The 23443-nt window shown below is 46.7% G+C and overlaps 2 protein-coding genes across 2 annotated transcripts; one reads left to right on the top strand and one right to left on the bottom strand.

The window, feature by feature from the left end:
• Positions 1 to 2674: 2674 nt before the first annotated feature.
• LOC123094067 (transmembrane and coiled-coil domain-containing protein 4) lies at positions 2675 to 6921 on the top strand. The gene is made up of 15 exons (XM_044516148.1): positions 2675 to 3090; positions 3180 to 3261; positions 3456 to 3884; positions 4047 to 4212; positions 4296 to 4448; positions 4722 to 4819; positions 4931 to 5022; positions 5151 to 5221; positions 5424 to 5559; positions 5740 to 5799; positions 5884 to 5966; positions 6044 to 6120; positions 6225 to 6295; positions 6433 to 6490; positions 6628 to 6921. Exons 1-15 carry the CDS (start codon positions 2822 to 2824, stop codon positions 6754 to 6756), a joined length of 1974 nt encoding a protein of 657 aa, XP_044372083.1. The 5' UTR covers positions 2675 to 2821; the 3' UTR covers positions 6757 to 6921.
• A 457-nt stretch (positions 6922 to 7378) lies between these two features.
• Positions 7379 to 17365, bottom strand: LOC123094066 (zinc finger CCCH domain-containing protein 44). The gene is made up of 12 exons (XM_044516147.1): positions 16813 to 17365; positions 16644 to 16723; positions 15743 to 15930; positions 14120 to 15059; positions 13739 to 13866; positions 13089 to 13148; positions 12938 to 12988; positions 12766 to 12836; positions 12193 to 12338; positions 8727 to 11858; positions 8523 to 8644; positions 7379 to 8341 (listed from the first exon to the last, which is right to left on the bottom strand). Exons 1-12 carry the CDS (start codon positions 17268 to 17270, stop codon positions 7799 to 7801), a joined length of 5919 nt encoding a protein of 1972 aa, XP_044372082.1. The 5' UTR covers positions 17271 to 17365; the 3' UTR covers positions 7379 to 7798.
• Positions 17366 to 23443: the final 6078 nt, after the last annotated feature.

The following is a 23443-nucleotide window of genomic DNA, read 5'->3' as shown; positions in this document are numbered from 1 at the left end:
CCGAAGTCGTTCTGCGAAACCTGGTGGCCTACGAGGCATCGATCGGGTCCAGGGCGTTGGTCTTCGCAAGGTATGTCGAGCTCATGAACGGGATCATCGACACAGACATGGACGCTCGTCTGTTGAGGGAACACGGGATCATATTGAATCACCTCAAGAGTGACCAGGAAGTGGCCGAGCTGTGGAACGGGATGACCCGGTCGGTGAGGCTGACAAGGGTGCCGACTCTGGACAAAGTAATCGATGAGCTTAACCGGTACCATGGGGCATGTTGGAAGGTGAGGGTCAGGACATTCGTGAAGGCGCGCCTTCTTGGCTCCAGGGACCTGGTTGCTTGCGCCATGATGGTTCTCCTCTTGTTGTTCGTCGGCGTCCAAGCTTTCTGTCTATCTCGTGGCTGCCTCCTTTCTTGGCACGGAATGGGTATGGTCAAGAGAAAAAATGGTTGTAACATCCTCAAAAACTGAAGTAATAAACTGGTCTTGTCATATTGGGTAAATAAATAATGTTTCCAAGAATACAAGTGTTTGGTTGTTCAGGTCTTCAGCATTCAAGATTGCAGAAACATAAATACATTTGTTGCATATTTCTTAATGCATTTATTAACCTTTTTGGTTTTCAATCTAATAGTGAAAAACCAGAGGACACTGCAAAGGATGCCCTCGAGGATGTCGCATCTGGTTGACCCATCTCATAGGACATCTGTACACGGCATGCTGCTACGTGACGTCGTGATGTTGGAGAACCAGATTCCAATGTTTCTTCTTGTCAAAGTAGTCGAGTTGTGGTGCTTGTCAGACCATGGCGTGCAACGGCCTAATCTGAGCTCCGTTTTGTCCGGGTTCTTTCACGAGGTTTGCTTGCTCAAGGGGATAAGCTCTCCATGCACCGACGCCACACGGCACGCCCACTTGCTAGATTTCCTCTACTCTAATATGTTACCATGTGGTTGTGTTGAAGAGTCAGATGGTGACGTGGAAGAATTTGAAGATGGGTTGAGTGACCACCCGCAGAGATCGACACTGAGTTCAATAATAGAATTGCTCGTGAAGCGTGGCTTGAAGTTGGCGTCGTTGGTGACAGATTTCATGGTGAGGATGTTTCTAAAGTTCCTGGCCACTCTTCCATGCCTGTCAATGGTCAGGCAACCCATCGAGCAGCTAGCTACCCAACGAGGCGCCCCGGAACCCAATGGTGCATCCGATGTTCATAACAACAAAAACATATCACCTCTGCTTGAGGAGATCGCAGTGCCTTCTATCACCCAACTCGCATATGTCGGTGTCACATTCACCCCAACAGCAGGCAGCATCTCCACGATCGAATTCTGCGCGAGAACCGCAACATTGCACCTCCCGGTGATCAGCATCGACATGACCACCGAAGTTGTCCTACGGAACCTGGTGGCCTACGAGGCATCGATCGGGTCCAGGGCGCTGGTCTTCGCCCGGTACGTCGAACTCATGAACGGGATCATCGACACCGACGAGGACGCCCGGCTGTTGAGGGAACACGGGATCATATTGAACCACCTCAAGAGTGACCAGGAAGTGGCCGAGCTGTGGAATGGGATGACCTGGTCGGTGAGGCTGACGAGGGTGCCGGCTCTGGACAGAGTGATCGATGAGCTTAATCGGTACCATGGGGCCTGCTGGAAGGTGAGGGTGAGGGCGTTCGTCAAAGCGCACCTTCTTGGCTCTAGGGACATGGTTGCTTGCGCCATGATGGTTCTCCTCCTGTTGTTCGTAGGTGTCCAAGCTTTCTGCCTATCTCGTGGCTGCCTCCTTTCTTGGCACGGGATGGGTATGGTCAGGAGAAAAAATGGTTGTAACATCCATAAAAACTGAAGTAATAAACTGGTATTGTCATATTGGGCAAATAAATAATGTTTGTACAAGTATTTAGTTGTTCAAGTCTTCAGGATTCAAAATTGAAGAACAAAAATGCATTAGTTGCATCGTTTTTTAATACGTTTATTAATCTTGTTGGTTTTCAATCTAATAGTGATTTCAATCGATTAGTTCACCTTATGCTTTCTTTGTACCTATATGATGCTTAGCCTAAGTTTCAAAAAATAAAATGAGCATTCGGAGTTTTGCATTTCCGAAACTTTGAACTTGAAAGGCTCGAAGGCTCTCTGTAGGTTGAGACTCCAAGCCACTTTGCAGGACGTGTAACCCTATGCCTCATCCCTCTTTATAAAGTAAGGCTAGCAGGTAGATCAAGATCATCTGACAGCTAGTCATCGTCTTGGTAGTTCATACCCACAAATATTGTAACCCCTCGCTTGAAGTGTTTTTTCAATCATGAGGGGCCGACCCTAGGTAAACCTCCCGTGTGTGACTCCTTCTGGAACTTCCGAACACACGTTCCACCCTCTACCCTACCGGGGCTATTGACGGTTCTCAGTACCGTCACCTCTGTCTCGTCTCCACCTATGATGTCGCGGCCGGCGCTGAGTGTCGGTCCTACTCTACTCTCCTCTCCGGAATCGACTGACCCAAATTTGCTTTCAGACAAATGGGGATTGGCAGATCGGAAAAAATACATGTTAGATCACGGTTTGTTCCCCTCAAATTTGCCGGAATCAACATGTTTCAAAATAGATTTCATGTGAACTCGTAGTAGTAGAAGAAGAAGAAGAAGAAGTCAGCAAGCCCAAAGTTTTGACCGGCACAGCGTATAAAAACCACCGGCGCCGGCCGGCCGGCCACGCGTCCGGCCCAACCAGAACAGGTCCACGTCGCCTCCCTCCCTCGAAGCAAACCCCAGCTGCCGACTGCCGCCCGCGCCGCACAGCCCGGACCCCGTACCACCAGCCATGGCGGCGGCGCTGCTGACGCCGACGCAGCGCTACGCGGCGGGGGCGCTGCTGGCGCTCGCGCTCCGCCAGGCGCAGATCCACCAGTCCGTCCTCCTCGGCTCCCCCCCTACCTCCGCCGCGGACGACGAGGAGCGCGCCAGCAGCGCCAGCGGCGGCAGCGGCACCGGCAGCAGCAGCTCCGCCGGCGGCAGCGGGGAGGACGCCGAAGCCGCCGCCAAGGGGCTCTGGACGCACGACTCCCGCGGCCTCCTCCGCCCCGTCTTCAGGTCCGCTCCGCCCCCCACATTTCACTCAGCGGTTACCAATTTCTTCAGTTTCACTTACCACTTTGGGTTGGGGATCGCCGTCCTCTCAGGTTCCTGGAGATCGACCCGGCGGCGTGGCCGGGGCTGGAGGAGACGGCGGCCTCGCCGGAGGCCAAGCACCACATCGGCGCGGTACCACCCTTCATCACACTCTCTGTCCCCTGTCGCCGTGGTTGGATTTACATTTCGTTTCAGACAGTGAGCTGCAGAGCACATTTGGGGATTCCACTGTTGAATTAGGACTAACCACTGAATATAGTACATAGCTGTTATCGTTTTGTTCTAAATTGTGCTTCGCTGCGTCTGATTCCACTTCCATTTTGTAGTTCCTGAGGATGATCTTCGAAGAAGACCCCGAGAGCACATCGGAGAAATCCGACCAGGAACACGCCTTGGCAAAAGGAGTCGATGTGATGGTGATGAGCTTGAGCAGCGACACTGCAATTGATGAAACAACCAAAGAGGGTGATCAGGGGCCTTCCACTAGCTCCGGCATGGCCGGGTCCTCAGAGAAAGGCTTCGCCGCCGAGGACTTGCTGGGAATCGATAAGTTGTCCCTGGACGATGTTCCTGCCACCCATCACCGGAAGATGACGCTGCTGTTTACGCTCCTCTCTGCCTGCGTGGCAGACAAGCCCGTGTCGCAAGAGGAAGACGACAGGAAGTCCTCTCACTTCAGGAAGGGCTACGACGCTCGGCATCGGGTCGCTCTTCGGTTACTAGCAACTTGGCTTGATGTGAAGTGGGTCAAAATGGTTTGTACAATACAATTCTTCTTCACTTCAGCAGTGATAATTATGGATAGGATTTTACCAAACTGCATTCTGTAATCATCAAACAAAAAGGAACCCGAAACATATGAATCGTGTATTCAGGCTGTGTTACATAATTTGTGATCACCCGTTCTGCTGCTGTAGGAAGCCATCGAGGTTATGGTCGCATGCTCTGCTATGGCAGCAGCAAAAGAGCAGGAACAGTCAGGGGAAAACGCGTCGCCCAAAAGCAAATGGGCGAAATGGAAGCGTGGAGGAATCATTGGTGCAGCTGCATTGACCGGAGGAGCATTACTGGCTATTACTGGGGGTAGCAGATCTTTTTCGGAAATTCTGTTAAGATGCTAAAAAATATTGGGTGGTTCATATTCTCTTCTTCTTTCTACATGACAGGTTTAGCTGCTCCAGCAATCGCTGCAGGATTTGGTGCTCTTGCTCCGACGCTGGGCACAATTATGCCTGTTATCGGAGCCAGTGGATTTGCTGCTATGGCTACTGCTGCGGGATCTGTTGCTGGCTCTGTGGCAGTGGCTGCATCATTTGGGGGTAGGTATAAATGTCCTTTCTAAACCCTGTGGTGATGTCATTTTGAGCTTTTGTTTTTCGTCCTGTACTGTTGTCATCCAATACAATGACGTTTCACTTCTTGTTCATGGGAGCTATAATGCACATCTCATTTGTATTGGCACATTTTAAAATTAATATGATTAGATGGATTGCCAAAAGAGAGATGGAATGGATCAACAAGAATAATCATGTAGTAGTGCAGAAATATTCTACTTGGTTACTTATATCCTTGGAATGATCTTTGTAAATTAGCTGCTGGAGCTGGCTTGACGGGCACCAAAATGGCAAGAAGGATTGGGAGTGTAAAAGAATTTGAGTTCAAACCGATTGGTGAGAACCATAATCAGGGTGTGAGTTCCTCATCTCTCTCTGATGCCTCACCAAATTCCATGTTCACTGGAATGTCATTCATCCATATAATAACTGAACTGATTTAGCCTCAATGTCATTCACCCTTTCAGCGTCTTGCGGTAGGCATCTTGGTTTCTGGATTTGCCTTTGATGAGGAAGACTACATTAGACCTTGGGAAGGATGGAAGGATAACCTAGAAAGGTCTAGAATAATTTTTGGCTTGCTCTTTTTTCAGATCATTATTTCTGCACTTGATCCACGTGTTTAAAGCTAATGCTATAGCAGTACAACATTCTTATACCGCTGCACTGCGGACTAATGACTGGCAGGTACATTCTTCAGTGGGAGTCTAAGCATATAATTGCTGTGAGTACAGCAATACAAGATTGGCTGACATCAAGTAATGTTTGTCGATTTGTACATCTAGCTTGTGTTATACTCCCTCCGTCCGGAAATACTTGTCATCAAAAAGAACAAAAGGCGATGTATCTAGACGTATTTTAATTCTAAATACATCTCTTTTTATTCATTTTGATGATAGGTATTTTCGGACGGAGGGAGTAGTAAACACCTTTAATTAACCTGCATTGCTATTGATGCAGGACTTGCTCTGGAACTGATGAAGCAAGGTGCGATGAGAACAGTCTTAAGTGGTTTTCTTGCAGCGTTTGCGTGGCCCGCTACTCTGCTTGCAGCTACGGATTTCATTGATAGTAAATGGTCTGTTGCTATTGACAGGTACCAAACCTGCAAAATCTCTTCATTTTCTTAGCTGATTTGCGCACTTAAATCCAGGAACACTAACACGCTATTATATGTCATAACATGCTATTATACACACTCAACATAGATTCCCGCCTTTTTATTCATTACTCATAGCAATATGTTGACTTAACTAATCTATTTGTAACCTTTCAGATCAGATAAGGCAGGGAAAATGCTTGCTGAAGTACTTATGAAGGGATCACAAGGGAACAGGTACAGTTCCACCTGCAACTCACTGTATTCAGCGCAGTTAGTCTCTCATATTATTTTTCCCACCTGACACCGAAATCCTCCCAGGCCTGTGACCCTCATTGGGTTTTCACTAGGCGCGCGTGTCATATTCAAGTGCTTGCAGGAGCTTGCTTTATCAAGCGACAACGGTACCTTCTGTGTAGTTATCTCTTCCCCATCTATACAAGTTCGTCGCAGTTTCGCTCACTTATTTTGATGGAAGCAGAGGGGCTTGTCGAGAGGGTTGTGCTCCTAGGCGCGCCGGTTTCGGTGAAGGGCGAACGGTGGGAGCCTGCTAGGAAGGTACCATTTTTTTTGTGAGCAGAAACATTATGATGTGCAGTTTGCATGTGTGTCATACTCGAGCATGTGAAAACTTGCCACAATTTTACACGACATTGCTGCAGATGGTTGCTGGAAGGTTTGTGAACGTGTACTCCAAAGATGACTGGATTCTTGGTGTAACCTTCCGCGCAAGGTAAAGAAGGGTTCCGCTTATAGTTGGCGCTCTCCAGCTGAGATGATGTTTTAAAATTCGATGGTTGGTGACAGAACAACAGTTTAGGGTCACCGTCTTTTCTTCGACTTACGGATTCACTCATATCTCATATGCAGTCTACTCACGCAAGGATTGGCTGGGATACAGGCCGTCGATGTCCCTGGCGTCGAAAACGTAAGCATGCTGATCGCCTCGACTCGGGTTTTATTTTGGTAGCCTTGTTACATGACTTCTCTACAAATTTGTGACCGCCTCTACTCGAATTTTAATCTGTCAGCCTTGTTACATAACTGTTCTACAATTTTTTACAGGTTGATGTCACCGAGCTCGTCGATGGCCACTCTTCGTACCTGTCGGCCGCGCAGCTGATCCTGAAGCACCTTGAACTAAACACATACTATCCTGTCTTCGTCCCCCTACCAACGGCAGTTAGCAAGTAACGGGCGTAACAGTTGCCTAGAAAAGGACACAAATTTCACTCGAGAGTTCGACGAAAATGAAGTGTCGACATTCTGTACATATAGAACATAACGCGGCGAGCCTTTTGCTGTATGCAAGCGCTCAGTCGACAGACTACAAGTGCGCCGTGATTGCCTCTTGCATTACATCAGATAGGTTGGTTTCATCTAGATCTAGTAGCTAGGAGGGTAGGCCTAGTATGACATACCGTTATCGAACTATCAACTCTCCAACCGCAAATACAACATCTATCTATAACAACAGCAACGCGTCACCCGCATTACTATGCGCGGCGGCGACAAAAACGAAATCAGTATGCAGGTGCCGTAAGAATCTTCCATGACATTGACAACAACCAACCAACCAACTCCTTGAATAGCAGTACAATCTTGGTCATCGCCACCTGCCTAACTTGTGCAATGAAAGCCTCTCAAACGAGTCATCTTACTACACAAAATGTTCTTGCGCGCAACACATCAGGTATGTCGCGGTTATCACATATGTATTCACTAGCCATCGGTTCGTCGAAAAATAGTCTCCTGTCCTAGATTACAACACTAGAACCATTCTGGCAACACCAAGGGCATCAGATAACCAAGACAATTCACTCGGACATCACAGTTTACTTCACTTTGGGTACATCAGGCGAATCGAGGCCAAGATGAAAGAAGAAATAGTTTTCGGTACACATGCAGCTCCAGTGGAATATTGCCATGCCCCCACAATAGAGAAATCTACTTGGGGAAACACTCAAAAGTCATTCTCCTAAGCTAGACATACATATATATACTCGGTACTCCTTACCACTACAGTTGAACGAAGATCGATCGTGTGTGCGCGCCCTCCTAACGTCGACTACCATCGTGATTCACTGATTGATTGATTAGTCTATACAAAAGCGGAAACATATGACCCAAAAGAATCTCAAAAACTTCCATTTCGCTACTCTTGTAGAAACGACGTGGCGTGTGCAGGTAGGGTGCCTACCCGCTGCTCTCGTGGAATTTACATACCGCCCTCTCTCTACTGTTGCCCCCTCGGGGGCGTCCGTGATGTGCCGCCACCGCTAAACCCATCTGCCCTACTCCTATAGTTGTTGTTGTTATTCGAGCTAAGGAGCCAAGACTCGCTTATCTCAGAGTACCTGTCGCGGCGCTGGCTGCCTCGGTTGGATGCATTGCCGGCGGGCGCGTTCCAGCTCTTGGTGTTGTTCCCAAAGGACGCTCCGAAATTCCTCAGGGCCCCTCCGAAATTAGCAGCGTCCAACTCGGTGTATTCCTGCTTCACCGGTGCTTGCTGAGAGGTTCTCACAGAGGGTGCTGCTGCTGCTGCTCCATAGCTAGAGTACATGTTTGGGTTGTAGCCTGTGCTCCATGCGGCTCCCGCGTTCGATCTCTCACCGGCTGATGGTTGCCAGTCAAATACTCCTGTGCTCGCATTCACATCTATCGATGATACTGATGCAGCATTTGATCTCTCGCTGGCTGATGGTTGCCAGCCAAATGCTCCTGTGCTCACATTCACATCTATCGGTGATACTGATGCAGCAGTTGCTTTTGGTTTCACCTGAAGTAGCATGGAAAACTTAATGTCATACGGAATATCGTGTAGGAAGCAAAATGCTGGTCAGATGTTGCAATATAACATACTCCCTCCAATCCATATTTGTCTTAGATTTGTCTAGATGCGGATGTATCCAATACTAAAACGTGTGAAGATGACAAGTAATATGGATCAGAGGGAGTACCTGCTCAGTCAGTCCCCAATGCACCCCTGGTGTTGGATCTCTTTGAAAAAAATCATACTCTCCTTGGGCAACAGTTGCCGCATTGACAACATGGGCACCACCTTCCACCTCGGATTTAACCCCTGCAAAGGAGAGAAAATGGATGGTTAAATTAAACACTATAGAATTGATGGACGCGTGCTAAACATCGACAAACTGACTAACCAGATAAATTTTGGGGAGTAGGTGTCGGTGACAGCAATGACCACATTTCATTGATTGTGTCATCTTGGACACCCCATAGTCCAGAATCAACAGCATCACCTTGATAGTAACCAGATTCACCCCATGGGGATAACGCAATGGGGCTAGAGCATTGTGGTTCTTCCTCCGGCGAGGCGGTCATGAATTGCTCTATTGCTGCTAGTGAATCCATGCACAAAGCTCCACGATTTTGTTCTGTTAAAGACACGTCTGTCGGCTCGGCACAAGGGGCGGGATCAACCGCCATGTACTCTCTCGTGACAAGAGTAGACCCTTCATGCAATTCTTTCTGAATATCTGAACCTTCACCTCCAAAATATGTCTTCTCCAAGTCGAATGCTGGTTCGAGGACATCAGACACATGCACTGACTCGGCGCAGGAGGCAGGATTAGTTGCCATGTTATCCCTTGTGACCAGAGTAGACTCCTCGTACAGTTCCTTCTGAATATTTGAATGCTCACCATTCAAACCTGTTTGCTCGAGGTTAAATACTGATTCCAAGACATCAGAGACATCAGCACAAGACGCAGGATCAACCACCAATTTATCACTTGTGGCCAGAGTAGACTCCATGAACGGTTCTTTTTGAACAATTGAATCTTCAACGTTTAGATCTCTTCCCTCCAGGTTAGGTACTGATTCCAAAACATTGGACACATCTACTGACTCGGCACGAGAGACAGGTTTACCCACCATTTTATCACCTGTGACAAGCGTAGACTCGCTGAAGAGCTCTTTTTGAATAACTGAATCTTCATCGTTTAGATCTCTTCTCTCCAGGTTAGATACTGAGCCCAAAACATTAGGGACGCCTACTTTCTCAGCGCAAGAGGCAGGTTCAACCACCACTTTCTCACTTGTGACAAGAGTAGACTTGCTATGCAGTTCTTTTTGGACATTTGAATCAGCACCCATTAAGTCTCTTTCCGGAACAGCAGACTCGGCACAAGAAGCAGGATCAGCTAACAGTTTCTCACTCGTGACAATAATAGACTCATTGTACAGCTCTTTTTGAATATCTGAATCTTGACCCTTGGAATCTCTCTTCTCCAGATTAGATACTGATTCCGGAACATCAGGCGTGTTGATCGACTCTGCACAAGCAGGATCAGCTACCGATTTCTCCATTGTGACAAGAGTAGCCTTCTTGCTGTAGCATTCTTTTCGAGTATTTGAATCGTCACCACACAAAACTGTTTTCTCCACGTTATCAACGCCTCCTACTTCCCCAGTTGGAACATCACATGCTGATTCCGGAACATCAGACGCGTCTACTGACTTAGCACAAGAAGCAGGATCAGCTACCACTTTCTCCCTTATGGCAAGACTAGCCTCACTGTAACACTCCTTTTGAGTATTTAAATCTTCACCACTTCCCTCTGTTTTCTCCAGGTTAGGTACTGAATCTGTGGCACCTGTTTCCCCAGTTGGAAGATCAATTTTCGGCGAAACAAAAGAAACTGGAGAGTGGTCAGGTATCTTAGTATCCAAAGTTTCAGGTCTTGCTGATTCTGACCCTGACTGGGCCACATCAACCTTCTTACTCTCAGATTTCTGCGCTGGATCAGAGCGTTCATGCTCAATATCTTGGTTATCAGGAGAAGAATCAGGGAACATCTTGGACTGAGGAGACTGACTGACTGAAACATTTGATGCGTCAGCTTCACGTGTTTTCTCCTCATTCTTGGTCTCCCCCGCCTTGCATATTTCAGGAATCGCTGCGGCAGGAACTGACTGTGGACTGCAGACTGGAACTCTTTCGGGGTGGGCCGCATCAGCCTTCTTACTCTCAGATTCACGTTCAATATCTTGGTTGTCAGGAGAAGAATCAGGGAACATCTTGGACTGAGGAGACTGATTAACTGAAACATTTGATGCATCAGCTTCACGTGTTTTTTCCTCATTCTTGATCTCCTCCCCCACCTTGCATATTTCAGGAACGGCTGCGGAAGGAACTGACTGCTGACTGCAGACTGGAACTCTCTCTGAGTGGGCCAGCATGGCAGACGGTGAACTAGATCCTCTGTCTTCAACAGAAGTTGCAGGAGCACAGGTCTTGGTCTTTTCAGAGGTAATAGAAGAATGAAGTTCATCATGCAGTCCCGGATTGGTTGAACTCAAGCAAGAGCTTTCGTGTTGACTTGAAGCGGTTCTGGACTCGGATGGACTCAAAGCAAGTGCAGGACTCGGGACATCTCTCCTGGTTAGTTGAGTAGGTATAGTGTGCGAATAATCCTGCCTCGAATCCAAATCCTTTGCACAACCTGCTTGCAAACTACTTTTATGCTGAGCCTGTGACCGTGAGGCATGCTGATTACGATGAGATTCTACATTGTTCTGCCCACTACAACTTGTCTGCGTCGTGCTTGGACTCCACCGATCACCCCGGTTGTGGCCGTTGTTACATTCAGCAGAGCGTCTTCCCTGTACTCCACCATGTTGTAATTCATCTGAAGGGTGCAGCGGACTCGCCCTTTCTGGAACAGAATACTTAGCAGACTGAACTGTCGTTTCAGAAGAATTAAACCTACTATAACCAGCTGGGGATGGAGTGCTGTTCAAATCCACATTTGAGCCGTTTCTGTGCTGTCCAGATCCTGCCAATTTTGTTTTACTACTTCTAACTGATGGAACCTGGCCGAAATCTTTTGGTTGTTTTGAAAGCACTTCTGTCAGCAACAACGATCTTTCTTCACTCTCAAAAATGAGCCATACTCTCAGATCACGTGGGAAGTAAGCTGTCCATTTAGATAGCTGCAAAAGAGTAAATGGGCCCTGAACATTTCCAGATGGATCCTTGTAGTGCCAGACTTTCTCTGGCTCCAACTCAGTAGATGGTGTCACTCCAGGAGATGAAACGGGTGCAGCTTCACACATCTTGCTGCTTACGTTGGTGCCAGATTTTGGAGTATCCGTACCGGTTGTTGAATGGGAATTCTTAGAGCTTCTTCCAGCTCCCAATTTCGGTATTGTACTTTGTTTTGATAGGCTTTTGGGATTACGGATAGCATCAGACATTATTTTCGCATAATTTTGCACTTTAATTGGTGAGAACAACCCATTTGATCTTTTGCCACTTCCACTCTGTTCAACTGCATATAACCAAGAAGCGATGCTATCAAACATGAAATTAGATTAATGCAAAAAAATCAGATGCATTTGGACAGCTGCGCCAGTTCAATTTAAATGTTGCATTGGATCAACTGAAAGAAATTTTCCAGATATATTATATGAAATATTGCAGTAAGAAAAGGCTCGAATGCAAAAAACAGAATAAAATATTGCAACATCCATAGATAGCTACTGCGGCATACCACATGAATTTAAGCAGCAAATCCCTATCAACTGGATGCCAGATGACTAACCACATTCTAATACTTTATTAATCAAGTAAATATAGCACCAATATTTCAAGCAGACAAATACCAGCTCTTTTATCATCCATTTCTTCAGAAGATTCATAATCAGGATCCATATGGGAATCAATATGCACTTCTAGAACTTCATTTATTCTGCGCGCTCTTTCCTCGGAATTGTTGAGAAGCTGCAGCTTTTCCACACACTCTCTAAGTGTATGATACAGTTAAGGGCCACCAAATAGAAAAAATAGAGTTACTTCAGATTATCATGGAGTTTGAGTAAAAACAGGGTGAGCGAACGTAACTTGGGACGCCTATACCTTATTTCTAAAAATAACATAAGATGACTACAACAAAGCCATGAAAGAGAAGGAGAAGAAAGGGCCCCCTAACAAAGCCATGAACACTATCCATTGAGTAAATGATTATCCATGCATGTACAAATCAGCAAGTCACAATATAAAGTTATTTAACATATTATGATATTTTTACGGCATGTTTGAAAATAAATGATCCGAGAATTAAAAGAAATAACACTTTCAGTCTATCACCTAGAGTCAACAAAGAACGTGTGCACCAGAAAAAGGTAAATGATGCGGAAGTAGAAATTTGTAGCCAAGATTGCGTCTCAAAAGGATATTCCTTTTTGCGTCCTGTTTCACTTGCACGGTCTCGAAGATAGCCCAGCTTCTGCTTTTCATTTTCCAACCACTAGAAAAAATTCAAGAATACACATCAGAATCTTCTGGAAGAAAAAAATGGTAATCAAGAGATTTGTACATATGATTTTCCTTCGGTAGGATTGTTCTTACATCATTCACTCTTACAGATTGGAAGATCGTCGCTTTATCTTGAATATCTCCCTAAATTGAAAAAACAAATCAAACAACATATCAGACCTACACTTACTCCATAGACCTTAAAGTCAGTTAGATCATCAGGTGTTAATATGATATGCAGTACCACTTTTAGTCGGTCGATTAGACCATACTTCATGCTCTGCCTCAAGCGTTTGCATTCCTCCTACACATAAATATCGATAATCAGTGGCAGAGGCAGCATCCAAACAATGGTTGTACAGAGTCCCCTGAAAATCGCAGTTTTACTTGAGTTTTCTAGTTTATTTGTTGTACATTGTTCTATATGTGTGAATTATACATATAGGTACTCAAGGTTCTTGCCAAAAATAATGGGTGCACATATTTTACCCATTGATAAATGATAATTCAATGATCCAGAAAAGGAGGTGAAAGGAGCAATGCATGTTCAATTAGAGGCACAACTATAATCCACTGAACCAGAACATTCATCTAGTCTGAGAGAATTTCACACATAGAAACAAGAATAGATGCATGTAACACAAAATTCCTATGTCAAATGCCAAGAGCAGGAACATTCCCCCATGTCTAAAGATCTCATCACTTGACAACACTTAAAAATAAGACCATTATATACCTAGCTATGAATGATAAGTGAACTTGTGTCATCAAGTCCACAATGACCCAAACTAGAAGAACGGCCAGTCAGATTAACTGCGACAATACACTTAATAATGATATTCCATTCATGTTTAAATATAGATTACAAAAATGAGAGAGGGAGAGGGAGATGACCTGTGTAAAGTCTTGATTTGATATTGTATCCATCGTGATAATCTCCTTTTTTCTCAGATTTAATATCTCAAGTGCAAAATTTGTCTTTTTCTTCCCGATGTTGTATTTTTCTGCAACCTTATGTGTCCCTACACAAACAAACAAAATCTGGTTTATGATACTACAAAACAAATATTTACTATCGACACATTCAATGATGCTATTTTTCCAGATTCATTTATACATTCCTAGTCAAAGTTAGAGAAGCTTTTCTGGGAAGACAAGAGTTAGAAAAGTTTGACCACATGCTTTCTAAATAGCCGCCTATTCCCAGATGGACACAAGTAGAAGTTCTTTTTTTCTGGATGGAGGTAGTATAAGTTAAAAAATTGAACATCTTACCAACTACTTTCACTAGACGATACATATCTTGCTTCTGTCCAACATCGGTAATTTTTATCCTCACAAAACCACCAGAAACTTTGTCTGAGAACGTGGGATCGTCAATAAGATCTTCCATCAAGCTACGGCGTAGATAGATTAAACTTATATTGTGCATGTCAATTGCTGCGTAATCATTGAGATTAGACAATGATTCTCTTTCCATCTTTCTATGCATCCTCTTCTTCCTATCAGGATACAGTTTATCTGCCACTTCACCATATCCAGTGGCATCTATCTGAGCTGAATTAAGATTGATGTCTCCACGGTTGCCATTATTTACCGTTGAAGCATCACTTACAGGACAGTGCATTTCCAAAAGCCTCAACATCTCGAAATGAGCAACATGTGTTTTTTTGAACAAGCGGTGAAGTCTTGAATCACAGATAACTTGACTTTTCCTTCGAGGATCACGGAGGTCATTCTTTTTTATATAGTCAAGCAAAAGAGCCTGCACATCAAACTGGGAAATAAAAGATTGGTCACCATCCCTCATGTGGCCCACAAACTCCAGTAGCTCTGGTGAAGCCCATTTGGTATTCAGCGGCAAAGAAACCCCGTCACTTGGTTCCTTCTTGGGCAGCTTTTCAGCATTTCCTGTTGCAACTTTGACATCTTCGACAGCAACGGTACAAACAGACTGTGGGTTTTGACGTTTTTTACCCCTTTTCCTTGAAGGGTTAGCACGCCTTCGTTTTCCAGCACCATCATCATAATTAGCGTCATATAAGTCATCAGATGATTCATCTTTTTCTTTCCTGGCATAAGTAATAGGAGCACTCCATCTACTCTTTGCACCAGTTAGTTCTTCCATTGTTAATGAAAGCTTCCCTTTCAGATCCGACCAATATAGCTTGAACAGGTATTCCCAGGTGAATCGATCATCAAAATCAACCCTAACCTGCAATTGAAGAAGAACACATGAAAAAGGAAGAGCCACTTGAAGAATATAAGGAACCAATGAAACCCAAAAGGGAAGGGCACCAACTAGCAGTTTGGTCATGGCTACTATATTTCACTAAGGAGCGTAATGCGGCCTGCACATGAGATCATTGAGCACTAACACTAGAAGCCTTTCCTTCGCAATGCAAATTTCTGCTTTCAGTAAGATATTTCCATTTGGAAGCGTAAGTAAGATACTCAATATAGTTACATTATGCATTGACCAATTTCGAAACAGGGTAAACACTGCTTGTCCAATCACAATTATGCATCTCCAAGCGATTATGTTTCAGTACAGCCACTTGGAGTGACATGATCATTAAAACTGGAAAACACTAATGAAGAATTTTAGGTGCAGATTTACAATTTTACGGAATGCTGAGATGCAAGAAGATGAAATGGAAAGACATATATAGTAAAACGTGTGTAAGGATGGACTCAGCTAGACCCTACAAAAACATGCCATACAAATACAAGTAAGGCAGATCACAGAAGATGTTTCGTGAACTAGGTGTCTCAAAAGGAGGAATTACTCTTCATAGTTTGCAGAAAGGACCCAAATCCGAAAATCGAAATGAAATAAAATAAATTGAGTATTGCAAAATGAAATGGAGAGTTTTGAGATTGATGGAGGGTAATCACCTTTGTATCATCGCCTTCATCTTTCGTTTCTATCAACAATATAGTCCCAAAGCATGTATCACAGAAGCCCTTGGCCCCCCTGACAGCGAAGAACTTGCCGTGTTTGACGCATACTTTGCAGGCAGAGAATGTACAAGTATAACACATATAGTGCCCCGCCTTTTCACAGCTGCTGCATATGTGCCAACCTGATAACCAAAATGTCAACAGAGACATCATGAGCCAGCAGGTGTAGGTAAACAGCTGGACTTGGGAGGTAATCAAACACAGCCCAAGCAAGGTGGACTATTCCTTGATAAGTACTTGAATTGGAAAATCTTGATAAGTACTAGCATACTCATTGGCGACGCTGGTAATACAATAAGAGTAGAGGAAAAGTAAACTGGGCTCTACACTTGGTTTATAAAATGTGAAATAAACCTTGGGCTCTCAAGGTGCAGATCAAAAGGTATGAAAATGCACGCTCCTTTTGAAGACAACTCATAGTAGTAGACAGTAGGCAGTAGACACGTGTATCTATTTGTCGCGATGAATTTGCTTACTTGCGACAAACTGCTTACAATGGATTCGCTTGCTTGCGACAAAGGAAATTCTAACCAATTAATTTGCACACATACTCGCTCCCAACAGAAGTAACCAACAATTAATTTGCTCCCCTATTAATCTGCTCACACTACTTTCCCAACAGAAGGAACCAAAACTCCTCCTCTGTTAATTTGCTCACTCGGCCCCAACAGACAGAAGGAAGGAACCGAAATTGGGCAAATAATTTGCTTAGCGGTGAGTATGACAGAGAGCGCAAGGTAGTTAACAGTAGTAATTATCGCAGGGCAGGATTAGGGTGAGTAGCTAGGTGAGCATGAGGAGGCGGTTTTGTTGGTGGGCGGGTGACTTGGCTCACCGCAGTTCCACTTGGTGCGCGCGGTGAAGAAGGACTCGTCCCGCTTGATGCAGGCCGGATGGTAGACCTTGGGGCACCCCCTGCACGCACACGCAGGAAGATGAGTGAGAAATCCAAGTCTCCAAAACATTTCCCAGAGGCGGCGATTGGGCAGGAACCGAGCGGGCACCTCCGATCGCAGACGACGAGGTCTCCGCCGTCGAAGCAGATGAAGCAGACCACCTCGTCCTCCTCCTCCTCCTTGCGCTTCTTGGCGGCCTTGGCCTCCGCCCGCCTCGCCGCCGCGGGGGTCAGGGTTGTTGCGGCTGCCGAAGCAGCAACGGGCGCGGCGGCTGCCCCGTTGGGGTTTGCGCTGCTCCTGGGCGGCCGCCCCCTCTTCTTGGGCGGCGAGGGCAGCAGCTGCTGATGCTGCTGCTGCTGCTGCTGCTGCTGGCGGTGGGCCTGGACCTGGGCCGGGGCAGGAGCAGGAGGAGGAGCAGCGTCGGGGGCGGGCTGTGCGAGGACGGTGTCCCCGGCCCCCATCCCGCAGATGGATCCGAGGAAGTGCGAATCGTCCATCCCCGGCGGCTCCGGGTCGGGCGGCGGGGGCGGGGGCGGTCTGAGCTCGGGGTCGAGCGTACTGGCCATGGACGAACGGATCGGGCTGATGGTCAGCTCCCCCGGGCGGCGAATCGGCGGTCCAATCGGGAGGGGAGGGAGCTTGAAGGTCTACCACCCACCCACCCACCCACCCACCCCTTCTCCCTAGCTGCTACAGTAGAAGAAGGAGGCGGTCTACAGGTGGAGGCGCGTGTGGGAGAGGGAGAGGGGGAGGTGGAAGAAGCGAGCTAGCTAGCGTAAACAAAGCGGAAGCGAAGACCAGCTGCCGCAGCCGGTGAAAGAGGGGGAGGGCTTTCGGCACAGAAAAAAGGCTCGAGCAGAGCAGCTGCGCGAGTGGCGGGGCCCTGTCTCCACATGTAGTTTGGCCTTGGAATTAATGCATGTCACCAAACTATATTCTAACTAATTTTACAAGCATGCTAGAGTCAAAATTCCACATCATGCTAGAGTTAATCCTCACATGCACTCTGTTTTTTTCCATCTTTTCTACTTTAAAGAAACCAGCAGAGTCTGCAGTCGCGAGCGAGCGAGGAAGCTGTTTTTGTTCCGTTTTGTTTTCAGTTCGTACTCCTCCATAGTTGCGCAGTGGAGATACATTTGGCTGGCGAATCGGCGTGAAAAGCACCCCGCTTGGCCTTGTCGCCCTATCAACCCTACCGCCTACGGTACGGATACGGATACCAAAAACACGGATCGATCGTATCGAATACCAGCTTCCGGGGCGTGTCCGAGTGAATGAATGATACGGGAAGCAGAGGAGGAGAGGACCACGCACGTACTAGAGGTATAGTACCGCTGCCTTGGTAGATCCCAACCACGCCCCGCAAATAAATACCACTACTAGTCCTGTGCATCTCGCATGCATGCCTGTCTGGTACACGCGTGCGTGCGTGCGTGTCAGACTATATGACACGCGTTTCTCACGAGAACAAATCACAAAAGGTGATATTTACTACCAGCGTGTCAGACTATATGACACATATATGTTTTCCGCAAAACCCTTTTGGGCCAGATGATTTGCTTTCAGCCATCCGATGACCTCTTCAACTCCCTGCCGTCATGTTCATCTTCTTCCCCAAGCGCGTACGGGCAACGCCGAGGTAGGGCTGGGTAGGCTGAGGGGGAGGAGCAACCATAGTGGCTGCAGGATCTCTAGGGTGAAGACCAGCATACATCTTTTGGTTCTCCCCCGTCCATGCCCTTTTTCACATCGGTGTGTCTTTAATGCCAGATTCAGACCCTGCCGCGCCCAAAAGACCAAAGTAACGCGGCGCTGGACATTTTATATTTGCCTACCAGTAGGTAACAACGAAAACGAGAAGGCGCTATGAGTTATGAATACGTCTCTCACGCCTAGGCGTCGCGGCAATGGTTCGGTACACACGCCGAAGCAAAAGCAACAGCCGCGGTTGACATTAGAACGCCGAATTGTTTGTAGGCAGCGCGGCGACGTGCAAGTGCGGCGTCTTACGGCCCGGCGCGAATGGGGAGTGGGACGACGAAATAGGTTTTTGGGGGGTCAGCGGGCAAAATAAGGATGCCTGGGGGGTCATCTAGTAAAAATAAGTAGGAGGGACACGCGGGTGGGTGGTTTGCCGGTGCCAGGTGGGGCTGCGTGTGGTGCGTGGTGTGGTGTGGCGAGCATAGGGTACACACTGGATTGGGGGCCGGGGTATTGTCGCTGAAGCATTGATGGAAAAGAGTTTGGGGCCGCGTGAAGCAGCCAGGCAGCACGTGGCACAACCCATCGTGTGTACGCTGGAGATGAACGGACGGACGGACGGCGACGTCGACGCGTGTACAATGAAAGCCACCGGCAACTCCACTCCACTCCGCGACGCGACTCCACTAGCGACTAGGCTGGGGGAGCGACAGCCTATGGATACGGAGACGCGTACCAAAAAGTGCTTGCATAGATCGTATCGAATACCGGCTTCCGTGGCGTCTGATTGAAAGAGTGAGCGGTACGGGGGAAGCAGAGCGACTCGTATCGTAGGACCACGCACGCACGCGCTGCAGCTCTCGGCCGCCCTCGTGTTTTTTTTTTTCTAAAATTGCATCAACTTTATTAATTAGAAATAACGATTACAGCGTCTATAGGAAGGGACACAATATTGTAAAGATCACGTGGCACGCAGCAGCCCTGCCCTAAATGGGTAAGCTCAAATAGGAAAACGTGCGTGGCTGGGTACGCAAGAGAAAGATAACGACCAAGACGAGGAGGACGGCCGAATCGGCGTGAAACTCGGACCCACTTGGCCTTGTATATCTACCCTACCGCCTACGATACGGATACCAAAAAGTGCTCGCTGGCACACATGCTACGTATCCAATACACGCTTCCGGGGCGTCCGACTGAATGAATGATACTACGAGGCAACCACGCAAAGGGACCTTCTTCCAATTGTAACATGGGGATGTTACATGTAGCATTTTTGGAGGGTTTTGATTAGTTGGCATACACGGGATGTTCTATGTACAAAGCCCATAGACTGTTTCACTAATAATTAAGTGAGTTGTTTGTATTTTGGGTTGTACTAATAATTTTTGCTAATACGCTACACACATCTTCACCATAGACTGTTTCAAAACACATCTGAAAAATATAATCTAAGCTAAGCTAAGCTAAGGTTGATTAAGGCGCCCGCGTGCGTAGGAGGTGAAGAAAGGCAAGCTAAGATAACGACGGCGCGCGAACGAGGAGGAAGCAGTTTTGCTTTTGTTTTTGTGTTCATCAATCAATTCGAACCGTTGTGGTGTGACGGCACTGCGGCGCGCTGGAGATCGATGAACGGACCGACGGACGGACGGCGACGTCGACGTCGACGCGTGTGCTACAGTGCGCCGGATGGATTCGCCAGCCGAATCGGCGTGAAAGGCACCGGCAACTCCACTCCACCTCGCGACGTCCTTCCTTTCCTTCCTTGCTTGTCACTCTCCGACTCTCGAGTCTCCACGAGTGACTCTACTCTGCCCTACGCCTCCGTAAAAAAAGCCAAATACTACCGCTCTCCGCTGTCCACGCACGCAGGCAATACCCACGCCCCCGCAAAACACGATCCATTTGCACGCATCAGAGAGACAAAAAAAAAGAAGAAAACATTGTCGATGAGTTACATGTGCGGCCAATATGACCAACCCATAAAGCATATCTGGCCAAAAAATGATCAAAGTAACGAGGCACTGAATGATGCATTACGTAACGAGTAAAGAGACTTGCCAGTAACGAGATTGAACTAGGTATTGAATACCGACGATCGAATCTCGGGCAAGTAACATACCGATGACAAAGGGAACAAAGTATGTTGTTATGCGGTTTGACCGATAAAGATCTTCGTAGAATATGTAGGAGCCAATATGGGCATCCAGATTCCGCTATTGGTTATTGACCAAGAATAGTTCTAGGTCATGTCTACATAGTTCTCGAACCCGCAGGGTCCGCACGCTTAAGGTTTCGATGACAGTTATATTATGAGTTTATGAGTTTTTATGTACCGAAGGAGTTCGGAGTCCCGGATGAGATCGGGGACATGACGAGAAGTCTCGAAATGGTCGAGACGTAAAGATCGATATATTGGACGACTATATTCGGAGTTCGGAAAGGTTCCGAGTGATTCGGGTATTTTTCAGAGTACCGGAGAGTTACGGGAATTCGCCGGGGAGTATATGGGCCTTATTGGGCCATATGGGAATAGAGGAGAGAGGCCGAAAGGAAGGAGGCGCGCAGCCCCCCTCTGGTCCAAATTGGACAAGGGGTGCGGCCCCCTTTTCCTTCATCCTCTCCCCCTCTTTCCCCCTTCTCCTACTCCAACAAGGGAGGTGGAATCCTACTAGGACTAGGGAGTCATAGTAGGACTCCACACTTGGCGCGCCCCCTCCTAGGGCCGGCCTCCTCCCCCCTTGCTCCTTTATGTACGGGGGCAGGGGGGCACCCCATGACACACAAGTTGATCTACGGATCGTTCCTTAGCCGTGTGCGGTGCCCCCCTCCACCATATTCCACCTCGGTCATATCATCGCGGAGTTTAGGCGAAGCCCTGCGCCGGTAGAGCATCATCATCGTCACCATGCCGTCGTGCTGATGGAACTCATCCCCGAAGCTTTGCTGGATCGGAGCCCGGGGATCGTCATCGAGCTGAACGTGTGCTGAACTCGGAGGTGCCGTACGTTCGGTACTTGGATCGGTCGGATCGTGAAGACGTACGACTACATCAACCGCGTTGTCATAACGCTTCCGCTTACGGTCTACTAGGGTACGTGGACAACACTCTCTCCTCTCGTTGCTATGCCATCACCATGATCTTGCGTGCACGTAGGAAATTTTTTGAAATTACTACGTTCCTCGACAGTGTCATCCGAGCCTAGGTTTTATGCGTTGATGTTATATGCACGAGTAGAACACAAGTGAGTTGTGGGCGATACAAGTCATACTGCTTACCAGCATGTCATACTTTGGTTCGGCGGTATTGTGAGATGAAGCGGCCCAGACCGACATTACGCGTACGCTTACGCGAGACTAGTTTCACAGTTACGAGCACTTGTGCTTAAAGGTGGCTGGCGGGTGTCTGTCTCTCTCACTTTAGCTGAATTGAGTGTGGCTACGCTTGGTCCTTGCGAAGGTTAAAACAGCACTAACTTGACAAACTATCGTTGTGGTTTTGATGCGTAGGTAAGAACGGTTCTTGCTCAGCCCGTAGCAGCCACGTAAAATTTGCAACTACAAAGTAGAGGACGTCTAACTTGTTTTTGCAGGGCATGTTGTGATGTGATATGGTCAAGACGTGATGAGATATAAGTTGTTGTATGAGATGATCATGTTTTGTTGAAGTTATCGGCAACTGGCAGAAGCTCTATGGTTGTCTCTTTGTTGCATAAGATGCAAGTGCCAAATAATTGCTTTACTTTATCGCTATGCGATAGCAATAGTTGCAAGAGCAATAGTTGGCGAGACGACCATGTGACGACACATTGATATAGATCAAGATGATGAAGATCATGGTGTCATGTCGGTGACGATAGAGATCATGACAGTACTTTGGAGATGGAGATCAAAGGCGCCAGATGATCATGGCCATATCATGTCACATATTTTGAATGCATATGATGTTTTTCTGTTATACATCTTATTCTGTTTTGTTTGACGGTAGCATTATAAGATGATCTCTCACTAATTATCAAGAAGTGTTCTTCCTGAGTATGCACCGTTGCCAAAGTTCGTCGTGCCCAGACACCACGTGATGATCGGGTGTGATAAGCTCTACGTCCATCTACAATGGGTGCAAGCCAGTTTTGCACACGCGGAATACTCAGGTTAAACTTGACGAGCCTAGCATATGCAGATATGGCCTCGGAACACGGAGACCGAAAGGTCGAGTGTGAATCATATAGTAGATATGATCAACATAATGATGTTCACCATTGAAAGCTACTCCATTTCACGTGATGATCGGTTATGGTTTAGTTGATTTGGATCACGTGATCACTTAGAGGATTAGAGGGATGTCTTTCTAAGTGGGAGTTCTTAAGTAATATGATTAATTGAACTTAAATTTATCATGAATTTAGTCCTGGTAGTATTTTGCAAATGATGTTGTAGATCAATAGCTCGCGTTGTTGCTTTCATATGTTTATTTTGATATGTTCCTAGAGAAAATTGTGTTGAAAGATGTTAGTAGCAATGATGCGGATTGGATCCGTGATCTGAGGTTTATCCTCATTGCTGCACAGAAGAATTATGTCCTTAATGCACCGCTAGGTGACAGACCTATTGCAGGAGCAGATGCAGACGTTATGAACGTTTGGCTAAGCTCAATATGATGACTACTTGATAGTTTAGTGCACCATGCTTAACGGCTTAGAATCGGGACTTCAAAGACGTTTTGAACGTCATGGACCATATGAGATGTTCCAGGAGTTGAAGTTAATATTTCAAGCAAATACCCGACTTGAGAGATATGAAGTCTCCAACAAGTTCTATGGCTAAAAGATGGAGGAGAATCGCTCAACTAGTGAGCATGTGCTCAGATTGTCTGGGTACTACAATCGCTTGAATCAAGTGGGAGTTAATCTTCCAAATAAGATAGTGATTGATAGAGTTCTCTAGTCACCATCACCAAGTTAGTAGAACTTTGTGATGAACTAGAATATGCAAGGGATGATGAAAACGATTCCCGAGCTCTTCGTGATGTTGAAATCAACGA

The sequence above is a fragment of the Triticum aestivum genome, chromosome 4B (genome assembly GCF_018294505.1).
Source record: "Triticum aestivum cultivar Chinese Spring chromosome 4B, IWGSC CS RefSeq v2.1, whole genome shotgun sequence".
NCBI classification, from domain to species: domain Eukaryota; kingdom Viridiplantae; phylum Streptophyta; class Magnoliopsida; order Poales; family Poaceae; genus Triticum; species Triticum aestivum.
The sequence above is the reverse complement of the archived record's forward strand: the minus strand, read 5'-3'. Positions and strand labels throughout refer to the sequence as shown.

Coding starts and splice junctions, on each gene's coding strand:
- LOC123094067 (XM_044516148.1), top strand. CDS start 2,822: ATGGCGGCGGCGCTGCTGACGCCGACGCAGCGCTACGCGGCGGGGGCG. Junction 3,885..4,046: donor ATGTGAAGTGGGTCAAAATG/GTTTGTACAATA, acceptor CTGCTGCTGTAG/GAAGCCATCGAGGTTATGGT. Junction 6,296..6,432: donor GGTGTAACCTTCCGCGCAAG/GTAAAGAAGGGT, acceptor TCTCATATGCAG/TCTACTCACGCAAGGATTGG.
- LOC123094066 (XM_044516147.1), bottom strand. CDS start 17,270: ATGGCCAGTACGCTCGACCCCGAGCTCAGACCGCCCCCGCCCCCGCCG. Junction 12,837..12,937: donor AATCTGTAAGAGTGAATGAT/GTAAGAACAATC, acceptor AATTTTTTCTAG/TGGTTGGAAAATGAAAAGCA. Junction 11,859..12,192: donor AATGGATGATAAAAGAGCTG/GTATTTGTCTGC, acceptor GGTTATATGCAG/TTGAACAGAGTGGAAGTGGC.